At 36.8% G+C, this 18,605-nt stretch overlaps 1 protein-coding gene across 26 annotated transcripts in view; it reads right to left on the bottom strand.

Annotated features, from left to right (window-relative positions):
• Positions 1 to 625: 625 nt before the first annotated feature.
• Positions 626 to 18,605, bottom strand: part of LOC133656125 (formin-binding protein 1) — a 151,914-nt gene continuing 133,934 nt past the window's right edge. For 4 of the 26 annotated variants that reach the window (XM_062056981.1, XM_062056985.1, XM_062056993.1 and 1 more), the window contains 2 exons: positions 17,029 to 17,208; positions 7,210 to 8,073 (listed from right to left, as the gene is read on the bottom strand). In XM_062056981.1, coding sequence (XP_061912965.1) covers positions 7,895 to 8,073; positions 17,029 to 17,208 — 359 coding nt within the window. In that variant the 3' untranslated portion in view covers positions 7,210 to 7,894. The other 22 variants (XM_062056987.1, XM_062056989.1, XM_062056995.1 and 19 more) reach the window with 14 other exon arrangements.

Here is an 18,605-nt window from a genome sequence, read left to right as displayed (position 1 = left end):
TTCACACACTAGGGCCAATTTAGTGAATTCATTTATTTTTACAGTCTGTCAAGGGCCAATAAAATACGGGTTGCGTACCAAAATTGGCCCCCAGCCCGCTCTTTGTACACCGCCCGCTCTACGGGGATTATTGGCACTCCAAACGGCGCCATTGATCACCAACGTGAAGGACGTCGCCTAGCAACAGCATCGCTGGCGCCGCAGCCATGGCAACCAGTGGTCCTGCTGCAGATGAAGTGGCGGAACATCACGACGTTTAGACAACACAAAACATGTGTCTCTTGTGAACCGCTCATAAATAAAAGGAGGCTAAATTAAAACGAGGGAGAAAAAAAAAAAAAGTTAGGTAAAGCTAAAAGCTGTTGCATCTGCAGCCCAGCATGCGTCTGCATATTTGTGCGTCATACTAATTGTGTGCAACACGAAGAAACGTGGCTTCATCTTTCACATAAAAATGTCCTAATAGATGTTAAAAATCCAACTTTAAACCGTTTTCAAGCCCTCAACCCTCGGGATGCAGCTTGAGTGCCCTCTGGCGGCCGCAGGAGGGAACCGCACCCCCCTCCTTGCCATGACGTCACCGGTCCGGGCGTTAAAAAAGGCAGAACAAAAAAGGAGTCACGTGACTTTTCCCAGGCATTGTTTTTAATTGGCACGGTCAACACAATACAAAGTATTCAGTGCTCCAGAAAAAGAAACACAAAGCAATGATCTACCCAACGGAAAAAGACGAGAGACAAAAGTGCAAAAACACACCGTGTGGTAGTTTCACTCCTGCAAAACACGACAGTAACACGGCAGAGTTCACGCTCCCCGCAATAGTTAAAATAGATCGTTTTTTATTCCGTTTTCATCTTTATTCATATATATATATATATCTACTCTCTCTGTTTGTGTGTGTGAGGGCTGTCATGTAATCACAAGTGGTTTCATTACGGAGCATTAAGGCCGCGCTGATACTCATTAATTACTCCAATACTACGAGGAGAAAATGCGTAACGTTCCCACAAAATACTTGTAATATTGCAGGAATAAAGACGACGAGAGAATGTTTCACCATAAAAATACAACTTTTTTTCTTATGAAATGTTATAAATGTGATATTTATTTTCATAATGTCTTTTTATTTAAGATATACATTTTTTACATCATCTCTGTATCTTCACAACTTTATTTTGGTAATCTAAATATTTTGATTAGCTTTGAGATTTTGTCCTTGTAACGTTTCGATTTTTTTCCTCCAATTACGACTTTGTAACCTACAGAAAAATTGCGTAACTTGTTCCCTGAATATTACGACTTTAATCCCATAAAGTTTTCTAGAAATATATCTTGTTCACGTAATAGAAATATTTTGCTTAGCTTTGAAATGAAATGTTCCCGTAACGTTTTGATTTTTTCCTCCAATTCCGACTTCGCCACTGTAACGTACAGAAAAATCGCGTAACCTATTCTCTGAATATTATGACTTTAACCCCATAAAGTTTTCTAGAAATATAACTTGTTCACGTGATAGAAATATTTTGCTTAACTTTCAAAGGAAATGTTGTTCTCGTAACGTTTCGATTTTTTCCTGTAATTACGACTTCTCCACTGTAACGTACAGAAAAATGGCGTAACTTGTTCTCTGAATATTACGACTTTAATCCCATAAAGTTTTCTAGAAATATAACTTGTTCACGTAATACAAAGAATTTGCTTAGCTTTGAAATGAAATGTAACGTTTCGATTTTTTCCTCCAATTACGACTTCACCGTTGTAATGTACAGAAAAATCGCGTAACTTGTTCTCTGAATATTACGATTTTAATACCATAGTTTTCTAGAAATATATCTAGTTCACGTAATAGAAATATTTTGCTTAGCTTTGAAATTAAATGTTCTCGTAACGTTTTGATTTTTTCCTCCAATTACAACTTCACCACTGTAACGTACAGAAAATTTGCGTAACTTGTTCTCTGAATATTACGACTTTAATCCCATAAAGTTTTCTAGAAATATAACTTGTTCACGTAATAGAAATATTTTGCTTAGCTTTCAAATGAAATGTTCCCGTAACGTTTCGATTTTTTCCTCCAATTACGACTTCACCGCTGTAACGTACAGAAAAATCGCGTAACTTGTCCTCTGAATATTACGATTTTAATCCCATAAAGTTTTCTAGAAATAACTTGTTCACCTAAAATAAATATTTTGCTTAGCTTTTAAATGAAATGTTGTTCCTGTAACGTTTTGATTTTTTCCTCCAATTATGACTTCACCGCTGTAACGTACAGAAAAATCCCGTAACTTGTTCTCTGAATATTACGACTTTAATCCCATAAATGTTCTAGAAACATAACTTGTTCACGTAATAGAAATATTTTGCTTAGCTTTGAAATGAAATGTTGTTCCCGTAACGTTTTGATTTTTTCCTCCAATTACGACTTCACCGCTGTAACGTACAGATAAATCGTGTAACTTGTTCTCTGAATATTACGACTTTAACCCCATAAAGGTTTCTAGAAATAAAACTTGTTCACGTAATAGAAATATTTTGCCTAGCTTTGAAATGAAATGCTGTTTCGGTAATTTTTTCCTTCAATTACGAAATTACTTCTATAACGTAAACATTTTAAGGAATCACGTAACTTTTTCTCCGAATATTACAACTCTATTCCCATAAATTCACCAGGTTTTGTGGTAATGTAACTTATTCACGTAGTAGAAATATTTATCTTAGATTTATGATTTTATTGTCGTAAACGTTACGACTTTTGAGATTTTGTCCTCGTAACGTTTCTCGCAACGTTACGACTTCTTCCCCCAATTACGACTTCAGAAAAATCACAATACTTTTTCTCTGAATATAACAACTTTTCCTACAAATCGACCATGTTTTCTTGTAACGTATCTTATTCACGTAATATAAATATTTTGCTCAGCTTTTGAGGTTTTGTACTTGTAATATTACGACTTTTACCTTTCTGTATTATGACTGTACTGCTATAACAAAAATAAAATCACAGAACTTTTTCTGTGAATATTTCGACTTTATTCCCATGTTCTTTGGTAATATAATTTACAGTAGTTACTCATAATAGAATATTTCGCTCAGTGTTGAGATTTTATTTTCGTAACATTACGACATCTTCCTTCAATTACGACTTTACTGCTATGACGTACAGAAAAGTCATGTGTTTTACTTTGAATATTACAACTTTATTTATTCCCATACATGTGCCATGTTTTCTGGTAATTGTAACTTATTTATCGTATTAGAAATATTTCGTTCAGCTTTGAATTTTTTCATAACGCTACGACTTTTACCTTCAAAAACAACTTTACTGCTATTTAAAAAAAATCAACTTTTCCTGTGAATATCACAACTTTATTCCCATAAATTTACCATGTTTTCTGGCAATATAACTTTTTTTTATCATATTAGAAATATTTTGCTCGGCTTTGAGTTTTTTCTCGTAACGTTACCACTTTTCCCTTTAATTACGTTACTGCTATTTAAAAAAAAATCCCGGAACTTTTCCTGTGAATATTACAACTTTATTCCCATAAATTTACTATGTTTTCTGGTAATATAACTTTCTTTTTTTTAATCATATTAAAAATATTTCGTTCAGCTTTGAGTTTTTTCGTAATGTTACGACTTTTAGCTTCAATTACAACTTTACTGCTATTTAAAAAAAATCAAAGAACTTTTCCTGTTAATATTACAACTTTATTCCTATAAATGTACCATGTTTTCTGGTAGCATAACTTCTTTTTTTTTTTTTATCATATTAGAAATATTTTGTTCAGCTTTGAGTTTTTTCGTAACGTCACGACTTTTACCTTCAATTACAACTTTACTGCTATTTTTAAAAAATCCAATAACTTTTCCTGTTAATATTACAACTTTATTCCCATAAATTGACCATGTTTTCTGGTAATATAATTTTTTTTTTTTATCATATTAGAAATATTTCGTTCAGCTTTGAATTTTTTCTCATAACGTTACGACTTTTACCTTCAATTACTGCTATTTCGAAAAATCACGGAACTTTTCCTGTGAATATTACAACTTTATTCCCATAAATTTACCATGTTTTCTGGTAATATAATTTTTTTTTTATCATATTAGAAATATTTCGTTCAGCTTTGAATTTTTTCTCATAACGTTACGACTTTTACCTTCAATTACTGCTATTTCGAAAAAATCCCGGAACTTTTCCTGTGAATATTACAACTTTATTCCCATAAATGTACCATGTTTTCTGGCTAAATAACTTTTTTTTTTCTAGTATTACAAATATATTTCGCTCAGCTATGTGAGTTTTTCTCGTAACGTTACGACTTTGTCCGCCAATTACGACTTTTCTGCTATTGCAAATAAAAATCACGTAACTTTTTCTCAGAATATTACAACTTTATTCCCATAAATTGGCCATGTTTTCTGGTAATATAACTTTTTTTTTTATCATATTAGAAATATTTCGCTCAGCTTTAAATTTTTTCTCGTAACGCTACGACTTCTTTCTCCAATTACGACTTTAGTGCTACTACAAATAAAAATCACGTAAGTTTTTCTCAGAATATTACCACTTTATTCCCATAAATTTGCCATGTTTTCAGTTAATATAACTTATTCACGTAAAATTAAAGCTTGATTCTCGTAACGGTACGAGATTCTGGGAACATTACAACTTTAATCCCGTACTATTGACTCTTCGATACGTGGTTTTTCTTTTCAGCGCGGCCCTAGCGCTCCTGCGTGCTTTAAGTTGCAGGTTTGATTCCTCCCTCTGCCTGTGGTTTTTGCAGTAAAATGGTTTCAGTCCAGGCAGAAGTTTTCAAAACAATGATAGAAAAATGTAAATGACAAAAGAAAAAAAAGTATGTGCCGTGTGATGGTTGGACATAACTGCTGGAGTTTAGTCTTGCCAGTGCGGTGATTTTAGGAGAATGAACAGGAAGTCTCTCATTCTGGTCACAGTATATTCTCATATACAGAAAGGGGGGGCGGGGGGGGGGGGGGGTTAGACACGCTGATGACATCACACGACAGCAACACAAACGTACTGCACTACCTGAAGTCTGGGGGGGCGGGGTCTGACATGGCGCATTCAGGTTACGTGAGTTCGGTCAGGCAATGAGGGGTTAAACTGAACGTAAAGGCCGGAGGAAGAGAGGTATGGGGGTGCGGGGGTGACCCGGCCGGCACCCCACCACCGCCGACTCCCGTGGCAAGGGGGGGGCGAGGAGGAAGACAGGGCAAGCATGCAGCACGCCGCGACGTGACCCCGAAAGACGGCCGCCGAGGTGCGAGCCTGCAGGGGGGTCGGGATGGGCGGGGGAGTGGGGCGTGCGGGAGGGGGGGGGGGTGGACCGGGGTGGCGTCGGGTCAGAGAGAGGGGCGGGGGGGGGCGTGATGGCGGGATGAACACAATCGCCGCGAGCTCCTTCGCTTCCTGCAGTCACACTTTCACACAGCATGTTGGATGGGCGGGCGGGAGGGAGGCGGGGCCTCCTGCGGGTGGGCCTCTCTCTGACCACGCCCACTGAGCGAGGAGGGTTAGTGGCAAAGCTCTGCTGACAAAAAAGCGTAACTGCGTGTGTCGTTAACGGCAGAAGCAGTTAGGATGACAAACACCAACAATTTGTATTTGTTGTTGCTTCCTTGTGCGCGTGTGTGTGTGTGTGTGTGTGTGTGTGTGTGTGTGTGTGTGTGTGTGGGGGGGGGGGGGCGTGGTAAAATGGGTTCTAATTGGCCGTCTCGGTGATTTCCCCCTTAGGCTGCTTGCCCTGTGCCACTCCTCAGCCAGCCTCGCACGCTTAGGGATCTGCAAGGCAGGAGAGGAAATGACAAACAAAAGAGGTGACAAAAAGAAAAAAAGGAAGGTTAGACGGCGATGGAGGGAGAACGACAGCAACCCAACTCCAAGTGAGTCCTCGCTTTAAAAGATGCACTCAGTGACAGCGGGTGTAGTACCACGTCACGCCTCAGGGGGGTCGCAAAACAGCATCTTTCATCCATCCATCTTCTACCACTTGTCCCTCTCGCTTATCCACTAAAACTAGCATTTTTCTACTGAGAGGGATTTTTCCGCCCTCTAGTGGTCGGACATTTGTTACTACAAGTGATCAAACATTGGCAATTTCTCTACAAGACGAATGATGATCAGCAACATTATTGCAGCATCAAATAAAACCCAAATAAAAAGAGAAGTTAATTATGGCAGGTCAAATGCAACAGAATGAAATAAATACATCTTTAAATTATTACCTGTATTAATTACAATTGGAATTAAATACAAACAAATGTGCCTTAAATGTATTTAATGCTAAAGTAAATGTTTTATTTATTGATTTAATTAGTGACTTATTTAAGTATGTCATGATCCTGTATATATATATATTTATTATTCCTCAAAATCAGCCGCCAATGATATAGTGAAATAATTCATCAAAATAAATAATATGTACTTTTAAGTTGTATATTAATGACAATACAACATTGAAATAATGAGTTAAATGATTAAATAATTACATTTAATTGTTTAAATAATTAGTGACACGTTAATGTATTTAATACCAATTATAAGGACACATTTAAGTCATTATTTAAAGATGTATTTAATTTTGACCCACCGCGTTTCTAATCCGCAACTATTTCTTCCTCTACATGACTGAACATTAAATAAATGTGTTATTAAATGTGTCATTAATTTATTTAAAACAAACGCACATTGAATTGATTTCATTTTTTCTTGATTTTAATAAATTATTTGTATTTATTTCATGAACCTGTGTGTCACCACGTCATGAATTTATTTAATCCGTCAAACTCGGCTGACAAATATATCATGAAATAATTAATAAAAAATTAACTCATGAATAATAAATTAATAATAATGAATAATGAAATAATAAAATTTACTTTAAAGTTAAAATATATTAATGGTAGTACAAAACTGAAAATTAAAAATTCTAAGATTTTAAAATTACATGTGCTTTTAAGTTAAAGTAAATGTAATAATGAAAATACAAAATTTAAATAATTATTAAGTAATTCATGTACTTTTAAGTTACAAAATTCAAAGAGCTAATGAGAAATTCAATCATGAAACATATGACACAACAAAACTGAAATAATTAGAATTTTAAGTTAAATATATTAATTATAAATCACAAAATAGAAAAAAAAATGGTTAAAGAATTGAATGCATTTTTTTTACGTTAAATATATTAATGATGCAAAAAAATTTATAATTTAATGATTAAATCATGAAATGTACTTTTAAATAAAATATATAAATAACACAAAATTACAAAAATAATACAATATAAAAAAGTATAATATATATTAATGGTAATACACAATTAAATGTGTAAATGTGCTTTTCAAAATATATTAATAACACATTTATGTATTTAATTTCCATTATAATTGGCACATTCAAGTCATTATTTAAAGATGTATTTAGTTTAGACTCTCGATGTTGCTAATGCTCAACTATTACTTGCTTTACTGTACACGACTGAACAAAGGAGCACAATGCTCATCTCTTACTCTAATATATCCTCCGCATAATGGAAGTCTACAGCATGCCACACTCGGAATGGGACATTTATACATTTTTGTTGATAGTAGCCTAGAAAAATAACTTTTCACAGATATCAAACCAGCAGATTTATGACGATCAGCAATACAAATGTGCACGGTACATTCATGTGTGAGATTAATGAACACAGCATGTAATGAGGCTCTTTGACCACTGGGTGGCACTGCAGCACTGCCTGTCATGACACTTGCTTCTCAGCTCAAAGAGGCTCAACAACATGTCGGACTGCTCGGTCCCCTCAAGGTGTGTGTGAGCTAAAAACATCCTGACTGAGGGTTAAAAAGCGCACGTTGTCTGTTAAATGTAAGTCATAGCACCTTTGGCGTTTGTTCCCAAAAAGACCTCCACGTAGGACGTGGGCACGTAGCCCTCCTCGTCCTCGTTCCTGCGCACTCGCGTCCAGCCGTCGCCTTTGTCCTCCTCGATGACGTACAGCAGCTCGCCCTCCGCCACCAAGATGGTGCCCTCGTTGTGGCCTGCACAAGACCAGGCGTTAGCTAATTCTGACTTGTAGACACTAACATTAAGTTTGTTGCTTACACCAGTGTTTTTCAACTTTTTTGGAGGCAAGGCACATTTTTTTGCGTTGAAAAAATCTGGAGGCTCACCACCAGCAGAAATCATAAACTTGGTTGACAGTAAAAAGTCGTTGGATGTGACTTTAAACCATAACCAAGCATACATCAATATAGCTCTTGTCTCAAAGTAGGTGTACTGTCACCACCTGTCACATCACACCATGACTTATTTTGTATTTGTTGCTGTTTTCCTGTGTGTAGTGTTTTAGTTCTTGTCTTGCGCTCCTATATTGGTGGCTTTTTCTCTTTTTTTGGTATTTTCCTGTAGCAGTTTCATGTCTTCCTTTGAGCGATATTTGCCGCATCTACTTTGTTTTAGCAATCAAGAATATTACATTTGTTTTTATCCTTCTTTGTGGGGACAGTAAGTCTTTGCTGTCGTCCAGCATTCTGTCTTTGTTTACTTTGTAGCCAGTTCAGTTTTAGTTTCGTTCTGCAAAGCCTTCCCTAAGCTTCAATGACTTTTCTTAGGGGGCACTCACCTTTTGTTTATTTTTGGTTTAAGCATAGGACACCTTTTTACCTGCACACTGCCTCCCGCTGTTTCCGACATCTACAAAGCAATTAGCTACCGGCTGCCACCTAGTGATATGGAAGAGTATTACACGGTTACTCTGCTGAGCTCTAGACCAGTGGTTCTTAACCTTGTTGGAGGTACCGAACCCCACCAGTTTCATATGTGCATTCACCGAACCCTTCTTTAGTGAAAAATAAAATGTCGGTTTTTTTTCCAAATTCAAGACAAAGTTACATGTTTTTGGTAACACTTTAGTATGGGGAACATATTCTAAGTAACAAAGACTTAATTTCGAGTTATTTGGACACTAGGGTAACATATTCTAAGTAACAAAGACTTAATTTCGAGTTATTTGGACACTAGGGTAACATATTCTAAGTAACAAAGACTTAATTTCGAGTTATTTGGACACTAGGGGAACACATTCTAAGTAACAAAGACTTAATTTAGAGTTATTTGGACACTAGGGGAACATATTCTAAGTAACAAAGACTTAATTTAGAGTTATTTGGACACTAGGGGAACATATTCTAAGTAACAAAGACTTAATTTAGAGTTATTTGGACACTAGGGGAACATATTCTAAGTAACAAAGACTTAATTTAGAGTTATTTGGACACTAGGGGAACATATTCTAAGTAACAAAGACTTAATTTAGAGTTATTTGGACACTAGGGGAACATATTCTAAGTAACAAAGACTTATTTAGAGTTATTTGGACACTAGGGGAACATATTCTAAGTAACAAAGACTTAATTTAGAGTGTTTTGGACACTAAGGGAACACATTCCAAGTAACAAAGACTTAATTTAGAGTTATTTGGACACTAGGGGAACATATTCTAAGTAACAAAGACTTAATTTAGAGTGTTTTGGACACTAGGGGAACACATTCCAAGTAACAAAGACTTAATTTAGAGTTATTTGGACACTAAGGGAACATATTCTAAGTAACAAAGACTTAATTTAGAGTTATTTGGACACTAGGGGAACATATTCTAAGTAACAAAGACAATTTAGAGTTATTTGGACACTAGGGGAACATATTCTAAGTAACAAAGACTTAATTTAGAGTTATTTGGACACTAGGGGAACATATTCTAAGTAACAAAAACTTTATTTAGAGTTATTTGGACACTAGGGTAACATTCTAAGTAACAAAGACTTAATTTAGAGTTATTTGGACACTAGGGGAACATATTCTAAGTAACAAAGACTTAATTTAGAGTTATTTTGACAATAGGGGAACATATTCTAAGTAACAAAGACTTAATTTAGAGTTATTTGGACACTAGGGGAACATATTCTAAGTAACAAAAACTTAATTTAGAGTTATTTGGACACTAGGGTAACATATTCTAAGTAACAAAGACTTAATTTAGATTTATTTGGACAGTAGGGGAACATATTCTAAGTAACAAAGACTTAATTTAGAGTGTTTTGGACACTAAGGGAACATATTCTAAGTAACAAAGACTTAATTTAGAGCTATTTAGACACTAGGGGAACATATTCTAAGTAACAAAGACTTAATTTAGAGTTATTTGGTTAGGGTTAGGGTTAGAGGGTTAGGGCCAGGGTTAGGGTTATAATAAGGCCATGCCGAATAAGGTATTAATAAGTACTTAATAATGACTAGTTAAGAGCCAATATGTTACTAATTTGCATGTTAATAAACAACTAATTAATGGTGAATATGTTCTCCATACTAAAGTGTTACCATGTTTTTTTTACTGGTGCACAAAATGAAGCGTGCATGAACATCACCTTGTTCAAAGAACAAAACCAACACAGTGCATAAACTCACAACAAATTACACACCTGCAAATCAGTCTGACTTCTGCTGTTGTCGTATCCGTAATACGCCGATAGGGAGATGTTTGTATTTACACGATGAGTCGGGTGTGTTTTGACCTCCGCCGAACCCCTGAGGCCGACTCACCGAACCCAGGTTAAGAACCACGGCTCTAGACTCAACAACAACACATCATTTGCAGACTATAATTACTGGTTTGCAAAAAATGTTTTTAACCCAAATAGGTGAAATGAGATCATCTCCCACGGCACACCAGACTGTATCTCACGGCACACTAGTGTGCCGCGGCACAGTGGTTGAAAAACACTGCCTTACACAATCAAACACATAAATTAGTCTTGCAGCTTGTGTGTCTTTGACGAAAGCATCACAGGTCGATTGTCTTTTCATTTCCGCCCTTTTGTTTTCTAAACTTGGACCTTTCTTTTTTTGAAATCTGGAGAAATGAGCGTTTGTATTCAACACTCCTCCTCCTCCACACATTCACCAGTGAGCTCGCACTCCTCCTCACATTCCTGCACATTCAAAAACGGTCACATGACCACAGCCTGATATTCATGTCTCATCTGCGTTCTAGTATTATGAGTTGAGTTGAGTTTATTTGGAACATGCAAGCATACAACATGATACATCGCAATTTCCAGTTTCTCTATTCAACATGTTTGAAAAGCAGTAGGAAGAAGCAGAGCTTATTTAATCCTACGCCTTTTCTTTTACACAGCAGTTGCTAAAACTTTTGTTCACTTCCTGTTCTCAATTTATTCACAATATACTCCATAAGTAATCACAATAAAAATGAATAAATAATACTCGGTGAAGTAAGTTATATTTCATATTATGAGATAAGTAAGATTATTTAGAAAATGAATGGATGGATGAAATAAATTCAGAATGTTTATCGTGGTTCTTCTTCTTTGTACTTTGTAAACACTTTAAGTTTGAAGAGTTTCTTGAAGTGGATCATATTAGTACATTTGCTTAATCCATTCCATAATTTAATTCCACATACTGATATACTGAAGGTCTTAAGTGTTGTACGTGCGTACAAATGTTTTAAATTACATTTTTCTCTAAGATTATATTTCTCCTCTTTTGTTGAGAAGAATTGTTGTATATTCTTGGCTAGCAGGTTATGGTTTGATTTGTGTATCATTTTAGCTGTTTGCAAATTCACTATGTCGTGGAATTTCAGTATTTTTCATTCAATAAATAAAGGGTTTGTACGTTCTCTATATCCAACATGATGTATTATTCTAACTGATCTTTTTTGTAACACCGTTAATGAATGAAGTGTACTTTTGTAGTTATTTCCCCATATTTCTGCACAGTAGCTCAGATATGGTAACACTAGCGAGCAGTAGAGAATATGAAGTGATTTTTGGTCTAGAACATGTTTTGCTTTATTCACGTGTTTCTTGCTACTTTATATTGTATATTTTTTACGTGAGATTTCCAGTTCAATTTATCATCAATCATTATACCTACAAATTTGGTTTAATTTACTCTTTCAATTTCTATTCCATCTATTTGTATTTGTGTTACACTTTCTCTTCTACTGTTACCAAATAGCATTATTTTAGTTTAACTGAGATTCAAAGATAGTTAGCATTCTCACCGTGGAATTGGCTTTTATCTCTATCATATCCTATCTGCATGCTGTTAGTTTAGCATGAATGCTAAGTCAATTTTCCAGCTAGGTGTGTAAAGTTGTTTGGTCCTCCGGTGTATTCATAAACAGTGTGGAGCTAATAATAATAATAATAATAATAATCACTTTCTTTGCAGCAAATAAACTGCATTTCTTGGTATCGTAAGAAATGCTAAACATGTTACACACCAGGAGCTGGCACGCTCATCGCTAAGCTAGCTTGAAACAATACAATAAATAATTTCTTAGTAAAACTTTTTTTGTTTCGTTGACACTTTTTGTTACATTGTTGCTTTTTTTGGGCTAGTAAATTTTTTCATACATAATTGTGTCTAACTGAACGTAATAAGAGAGTTATTAAGTTATTATTAGTTTAATTATCATTGTTATTATTAACTATTAGTTATATAATAATTAGTAATATTTACATTAATCAAATTAATTCAGCCAAGATATTAAAATAATGATTTGATTTTAGTTATTATTAACCTAAATTAGTTAAAAATGTTATACTAACACATTGGTTTATGTAGTTTCATTTAGTTCAAAAAAGTTTCTTTGAATATAAATATTGTTTCTGCGTTATCATAGTCATAATCAACTAACAAGAGGACAAGTCACTAAATTATTCAATGATTATGACATTTCAAGTAAATCAGTATCAGTATCAGCGATACTATCCCTGTATTTACTTGGTATCAGATCTGTACCTAAATTACCAGTATCGCCCATCCCTAGTGTGGATGGAATTCAGCAAGTTGGAGCAGGAAGTAAGCAGCTATTAACATATAAATTAATTAGAATAAGGAGCGATCCATAAACCAGTGGTCTCGATACCAGGGATAGTTTCACTATATGGTTGATACTAGAGTGATTAGATCAATCATTTTTAATGTTTACAAACCCAGTGACGAATTCCCTGGACACAGGAACACATCATTTATGTTGCCAGCCACATCTAATTAACTTGGTCCATCTTGTTATTTATGTCGGCCACATCTTTTAAAAGTGGCCCGCCAAATCATTTTATTTGCTCCACCTCATTATTTATGTGGCCAGCCATACTTGTTAAATTGGCCCACCAAATCATTTTGTAGACCACCTAGTTGGTTTATGTAGCTCGCAAAATCACCTTATGTGGTCCACTTCGTTATTTATTTGGCCCGCCACATCTTTTTATTTGGTCTACCCTGTTATTTATGTTGCTCACTATATTTTTTAAAGGGACCCACCTAATCATTTTATTTGTCCTACGTTGTTATTTATGTGACTAAAATATTTGTTTGTGGTCCACCTCGTTATTTAGTAGCCAGCCAAATAATTTATGTGGCCCACCAAATTATTTCATGTGGTCCACCTCGTTGTTTGAGTGGCCAGTCACATCTTTTTAATGTGGTCCAACTTGTTATTTACATGGTCAGCCACATCTTTTCAAAGTGGCCCACGAAATTATTTTATGTGGTTCACCTCGTTAATTACGTGGCCAGCCACAACTTTTTAAAAGTGGCCGCCAAATAATTTGATGTGTTCCACCTTGTTAATTACTTAGCCAGCCACTTCTTTTTAATGTGGTCCAACTCGTTATGTGGCCTGCCGAATCATTTATGTGACCCATCTCGATTTTTAAGTGGCCAGCCACACCTGTTCAAAGTGGCCCACCAAATCATTTTAAGTGGTCCACTTCGCTATTTGTGGCCCACCAAAACATTTTATGTGGTCCACCTCGTTATTTATGTTGCCATCCACATCTTTTTAAGGTGGCCCGTCAAATCATCTTATTTGTCCCACCTCGTCGTTTATGTGGAAAGCAACATCTTTTTAAAGTTGCCCACCAAATCATTTTATGGTCCACTTTGTTATTTATGTGGCTAGCCACATCTTTTTAAAGTGGCTGCCAAATAATTATGTGGTCCACCTTGTTATTTATGTGGTTGGCCCACATCTCTTTAAAGTGGCCGCCAAATATTTTTTTGTGGTCCACCTCGCTATTTACGTAGCCAGCCAAATCATTTATTTGGCCCACCAAACTATATAATGTGGTCCACCTCGTTGTTTGAGTGGCCAGTCACATCTTTTTATTGTGGTCCAACTCGTTATTTACGTGGTCAGCCACATCTTTTCAAAGTGGTCCCAACGCGTTAATTATCATTTTATGTGACCCACCTCGATTTTGAAGTGGCCAGCCACACCTTTTCATAGTCGCTCACCAAATCATTTAATTTGGTCCACCTCGTTAATTACGTGGCCAGCCACTTCATTTTAAAGTGGCCGCCAAATTACTTTGTATTCCACCTCTTTAATTACGTGGCCAGCCGTTTCATTTTAATGTGGCCGTCAAATTATTTCATGTGGTCCACCTCGTTGTTTGAGTGGCCAGCCACATCTTTTCAAAGTGGTCCAACGCGTTATTTATGTGGCCTGTCGAATCATATTATGTGACCCACCTCGATTTTGAAGTGGCCAGCCACACCTTTTCAAAGTCGCTCACCAAATCATTTCATTTGGTCCACCTCGTTAATTATGAGGCAAGCCACTTCATTTTAAAGTGGCCGCCAAATTATTTTGTATTCCACCTCGTTAATTACGTGGCCAGCTGTTTCATTTTAATGTGGCTGTGAAATTATTTCATGTGGTCCACCTCGTTGTTTGAGTGGCCAGTCACATCTTTTTAATGTGGTCCAACTCGTTATTTACGTGGTCAGCCACATCTTTTTAATGTGGTCCAACGCGTTATGTGGCCTGCCGAATAATTTTTTGTGACCAACTCCGATTTTTAAGTGGCCAGCCACACCTTTTCAAAGTCGCCCACCAAATAATTTTATGTGGTCCACCTCGTTATTTACGTGGCCAGCCTTTTCATTTTAAAGTGGCCGCCAAATTATTTTGTGTTCCACCTCGTTAATTACGTGGTTAGCCGCCTCTTTTTAATGTGGTCCAACTCGTTATTTATGTGGGCCTTCTAATCATTTTATGTGACCCACCTTGATTTTTAAGTGGCCAGCCACACCTTTTCAAAGTGGCCCACCAAATCATTTCATTTGGTCCACCTCGTTAATCACGTGGCCAGCCGCTTCATTTTAAAGTGGCCGCCAAATTATTTTACGTGTTCCATCTCGTTAATTACGTGGTTAGCCGCAACTTTTTAACGTGGTCCAAGTCGTTATTTATGTGGGCCTTCAAATCATTTTAAGTGGCCAGCCACGACTTTTCAAAGTGGCCCACCAAATCATTTTACGTGGTGCCGCCACATCATTTATGTGGCCTGTGAAGGGCTGGAAATAAAAAAGCACTTTCTGGCTAAATGTGTTTGTTCTTTCAATGTTGACATGCAATTTGCTTAAAGGGAAACTTCGGTTTTTTTCAACCTGGGCCCTGTTTTCATAATTTTTTCTGTATATGTGAGTGCTGGATAAAACATTTTTTGAGGTCGCGCCAGTATTGAGCAGGGCAGGCAGCCTCCAGCCCAGCTAACGCTCGTACACAGGGCAACTGGCTCTCGTCAAAATTCGGCCTATAAACATGCATTTTTTTCACACTGACAGGCTCAGATAGTTACAATGAGTGTCCGACAACATACTAGAAAGGAGAAATTAACGTATGTCTCTACCTTTAGCTGGAGATCGCTGTGTGTTGTGAGCTGTGTCCAAATCTCACCACGCTACAAATCTCGTTCCGAAATCTCGCGATAACTCGCGACAAAACACCGGTGGAAAAACAGTTACCTGACTGAGGTGAAGAGAGATGACTGAAGTGATTTTCTGTTGGATTACCGAAGACTGTTATTTTAGTTTTATAGTGGAGGCAGAAAATCACTTCAGTCATCTCTCTTCACCTCAGTCAGGTAACTGTTTTTCCACCGGTGTTTTGTCGCGAGTTATCGCGAGATTTCGGAACGAGATTTGTAGCGTGGTGAGATTTGGACACAGCTCACAACACACAGCGATCTCCAGCTAAAGGTAGAGACATACGTTAATTTCTCCTTTCTAGTATGTTGTCGGACACTCATTGTAACTATCTGAGCCTGTCAGTGTGAAAAAAATGCATGTTTATAGGCCGAATTTTGACGAGAGCCAGTTGCCCTGTGTACGAGCGTTAGCTGGGCTGGAGGCTGCCTGCCCTGCTCAATACTGGCGCGACCTCAAAAAATGTTTTATCCAGCACTCATATATACAGAAAAAATTATGAAAACAGGGCCCAGGTTGAAAAAAACCGAAGTTTCCCTTTAAGTTTTCCACTTTAAAACCTCTAAAGGCTTAGTGGCCACATGCATGGACAGCACCTTTTAGCTCTTATTTACAAAATTGTGTACACTACTGAATTGGGGTCTTATGGCCGCTTATGTGGACACTTATACTGCCATCTGGTGGTGTCAGAAGAGTATAACATACAATGGAATTTGGAAAAAATAAGATTTAGTATGTCACTAAACATGAAGTACACGTTTGTGTACTTATGGACTAAGTACATCATATCAAAAGATGACTCTTAGTTTTTATTCTAATTAGGGTCCAATAAGCCCAAATAGCAAAGAGAAATAAAAAAAAGCATGTAAACAAACAGCTTGGGCCTTAAGAGGTTATTATTATCTGATGTACCAAGCTTGTTTTGGATGATAAAATATCATCTTATCTATCCATCTGGGAAACATATAATCTTGCCTTGTTTATATTCATATATATTTAGTTAAATGTGGCCTTCTGAGGGCAGCCATAATTGCGATGTGGCCCTAAAAAAAAAAGAGTTTGACTCCCCTGGTCTAGGGACTGTTCAGTGCTAGGGAACCAAATAATTTCAGTGGTTAGTGGTGATGCCTGATGGACTATTTAGATGAGGTCTTGTATCATGTCAAATTCTTATCCTAGTTAGCAGTTACCGTCAAAAGGGTACAAGGCTTTGCAGGTGCCGATGGTTGGCAGCGTCTCCTCGTCGTCGAACTCGTCGTCAAACTCCGGCGTGGTGGACGCGGGGTTGGCGTTGGCGTTGGCCTTGGCTTTGACGAGCGTCTCCGGGTTCTGCTCCTCCGTGTAGCTGCCGTCCGGGCTGCTCGAGGGCCAACACGCACACAGTAAATATGCCGTGAAAATGAACGCCGTGTTTGTCCGCGGGCTGAGCAAGCCGGGCCCGCATACTTGCCAACCTTGACACCTCAGAATTCGGGAGATGGGGGAGGGGGTGTATAGGGCGTAGCGGGGGTGTATATATTTTCAAGTATTTCTTATACATATATATATACAGTATATATATATATATTTGTAAATAATCCGTTCATGAATGAGTACCGTATTTTTCGGACTACAAGTCGTAGTTTTTTTCATAGTTTGGCCGGGGGTGTGACTTATACTCAGGAGCGACTTATGTGTGAAATTATTAACACATTACCGCAAAATATCAAATAATATTATTTAGCTCATTCACGTAAGAGACTAGACCAGGGGTCGGTGAGCCGCATGCGGCTCTTTAGCACCGCCCTAGTGGCTCTCTGGAGCATTTTCAAAAATGTATGAAAAATGGAAAAAAGATGACGGGAAAAAAAAATATTTTTTGTTTTAATATGGTTTCTGTAGGAGGACAAACATGACACAAACCTCCCTATTTGTTATAAAGCACACTGTTTATATTAAACATTAGAGATGTCTGATAATAGCTTTAAAATGTAATATCGGAGATTATCGGTATTTTTATTATCGGTATCGTTTTTTAAAAATTGTTTTTTTAAAATTAAATCAACATAAAAAACACAAGATACACTTACAATTAGTGCACCAACCCAAAAAACCTCCCTCCCCCATTTACACTCATTCACACAAAAGGGTTGTTTCTTTCTGTTGTTAATATTCTGGTTCCTACATTATATATCAATATACACTACCGTTCAAAAGTTTGGGGTCACCCAAACAATTTTGTGGAATAGCCTTCATTTCTAAGAACAAGAAAAGACTGGCGAGTTTCAGATGAAAGTTCTCTTTTTCTGGCCATTTTGAGCGTTTAATTGACCCCACAAATGTGATGCTGCAGAAACTCAATCTGTTTAAAGGAAGGTCAGTTTTGTAGCTTCTGTAACGAACTAAACTGTTTTCAGATGTGTGAACATGATTGCACAAGGGTTTTCTAATCATCAATTAGCCTTCTGAGCCAATGAGCAAACACATTGTACCATTAGAACAGTGATAGTTGCTGGAAATGGGCCTCTATACACCTATGTAGATATTGCACCAAAAACCAGACATTTGCAGCTAGAATAGTCATTTACCACATTAGCAATGTATAGAGTGTATTTCTTTAAAGTTAAGACTAGTTTAAAGTTATCTTCATTGAAAAGTACAGTGCTTTTCTTTCAAAAATAAGGACATTTCAATGTGACCCCAAACTTTTGAACGGTAGTGTATATCAATACAGTCTGCAAGGGATACAGTCCGTAAGCACACATGATTGTGCGTGCTGCTGGTCCAC

The sequence above is a fragment of the Entelurus aequoreus genome, linkage group LG08 (assembly GCF_033978785.1).
Source record: "Entelurus aequoreus isolate RoL-2023_Sb linkage group LG08, RoL_Eaeq_v1.1, whole genome shotgun sequence".
NCBI lineage: Eukaryota > Metazoa > Chordata > Actinopteri > Syngnathiformes > Syngnathidae > Entelurus > Entelurus aequoreus.
This window is presented reverse-complemented; position numbering and strand designations above follow the sequence as displayed.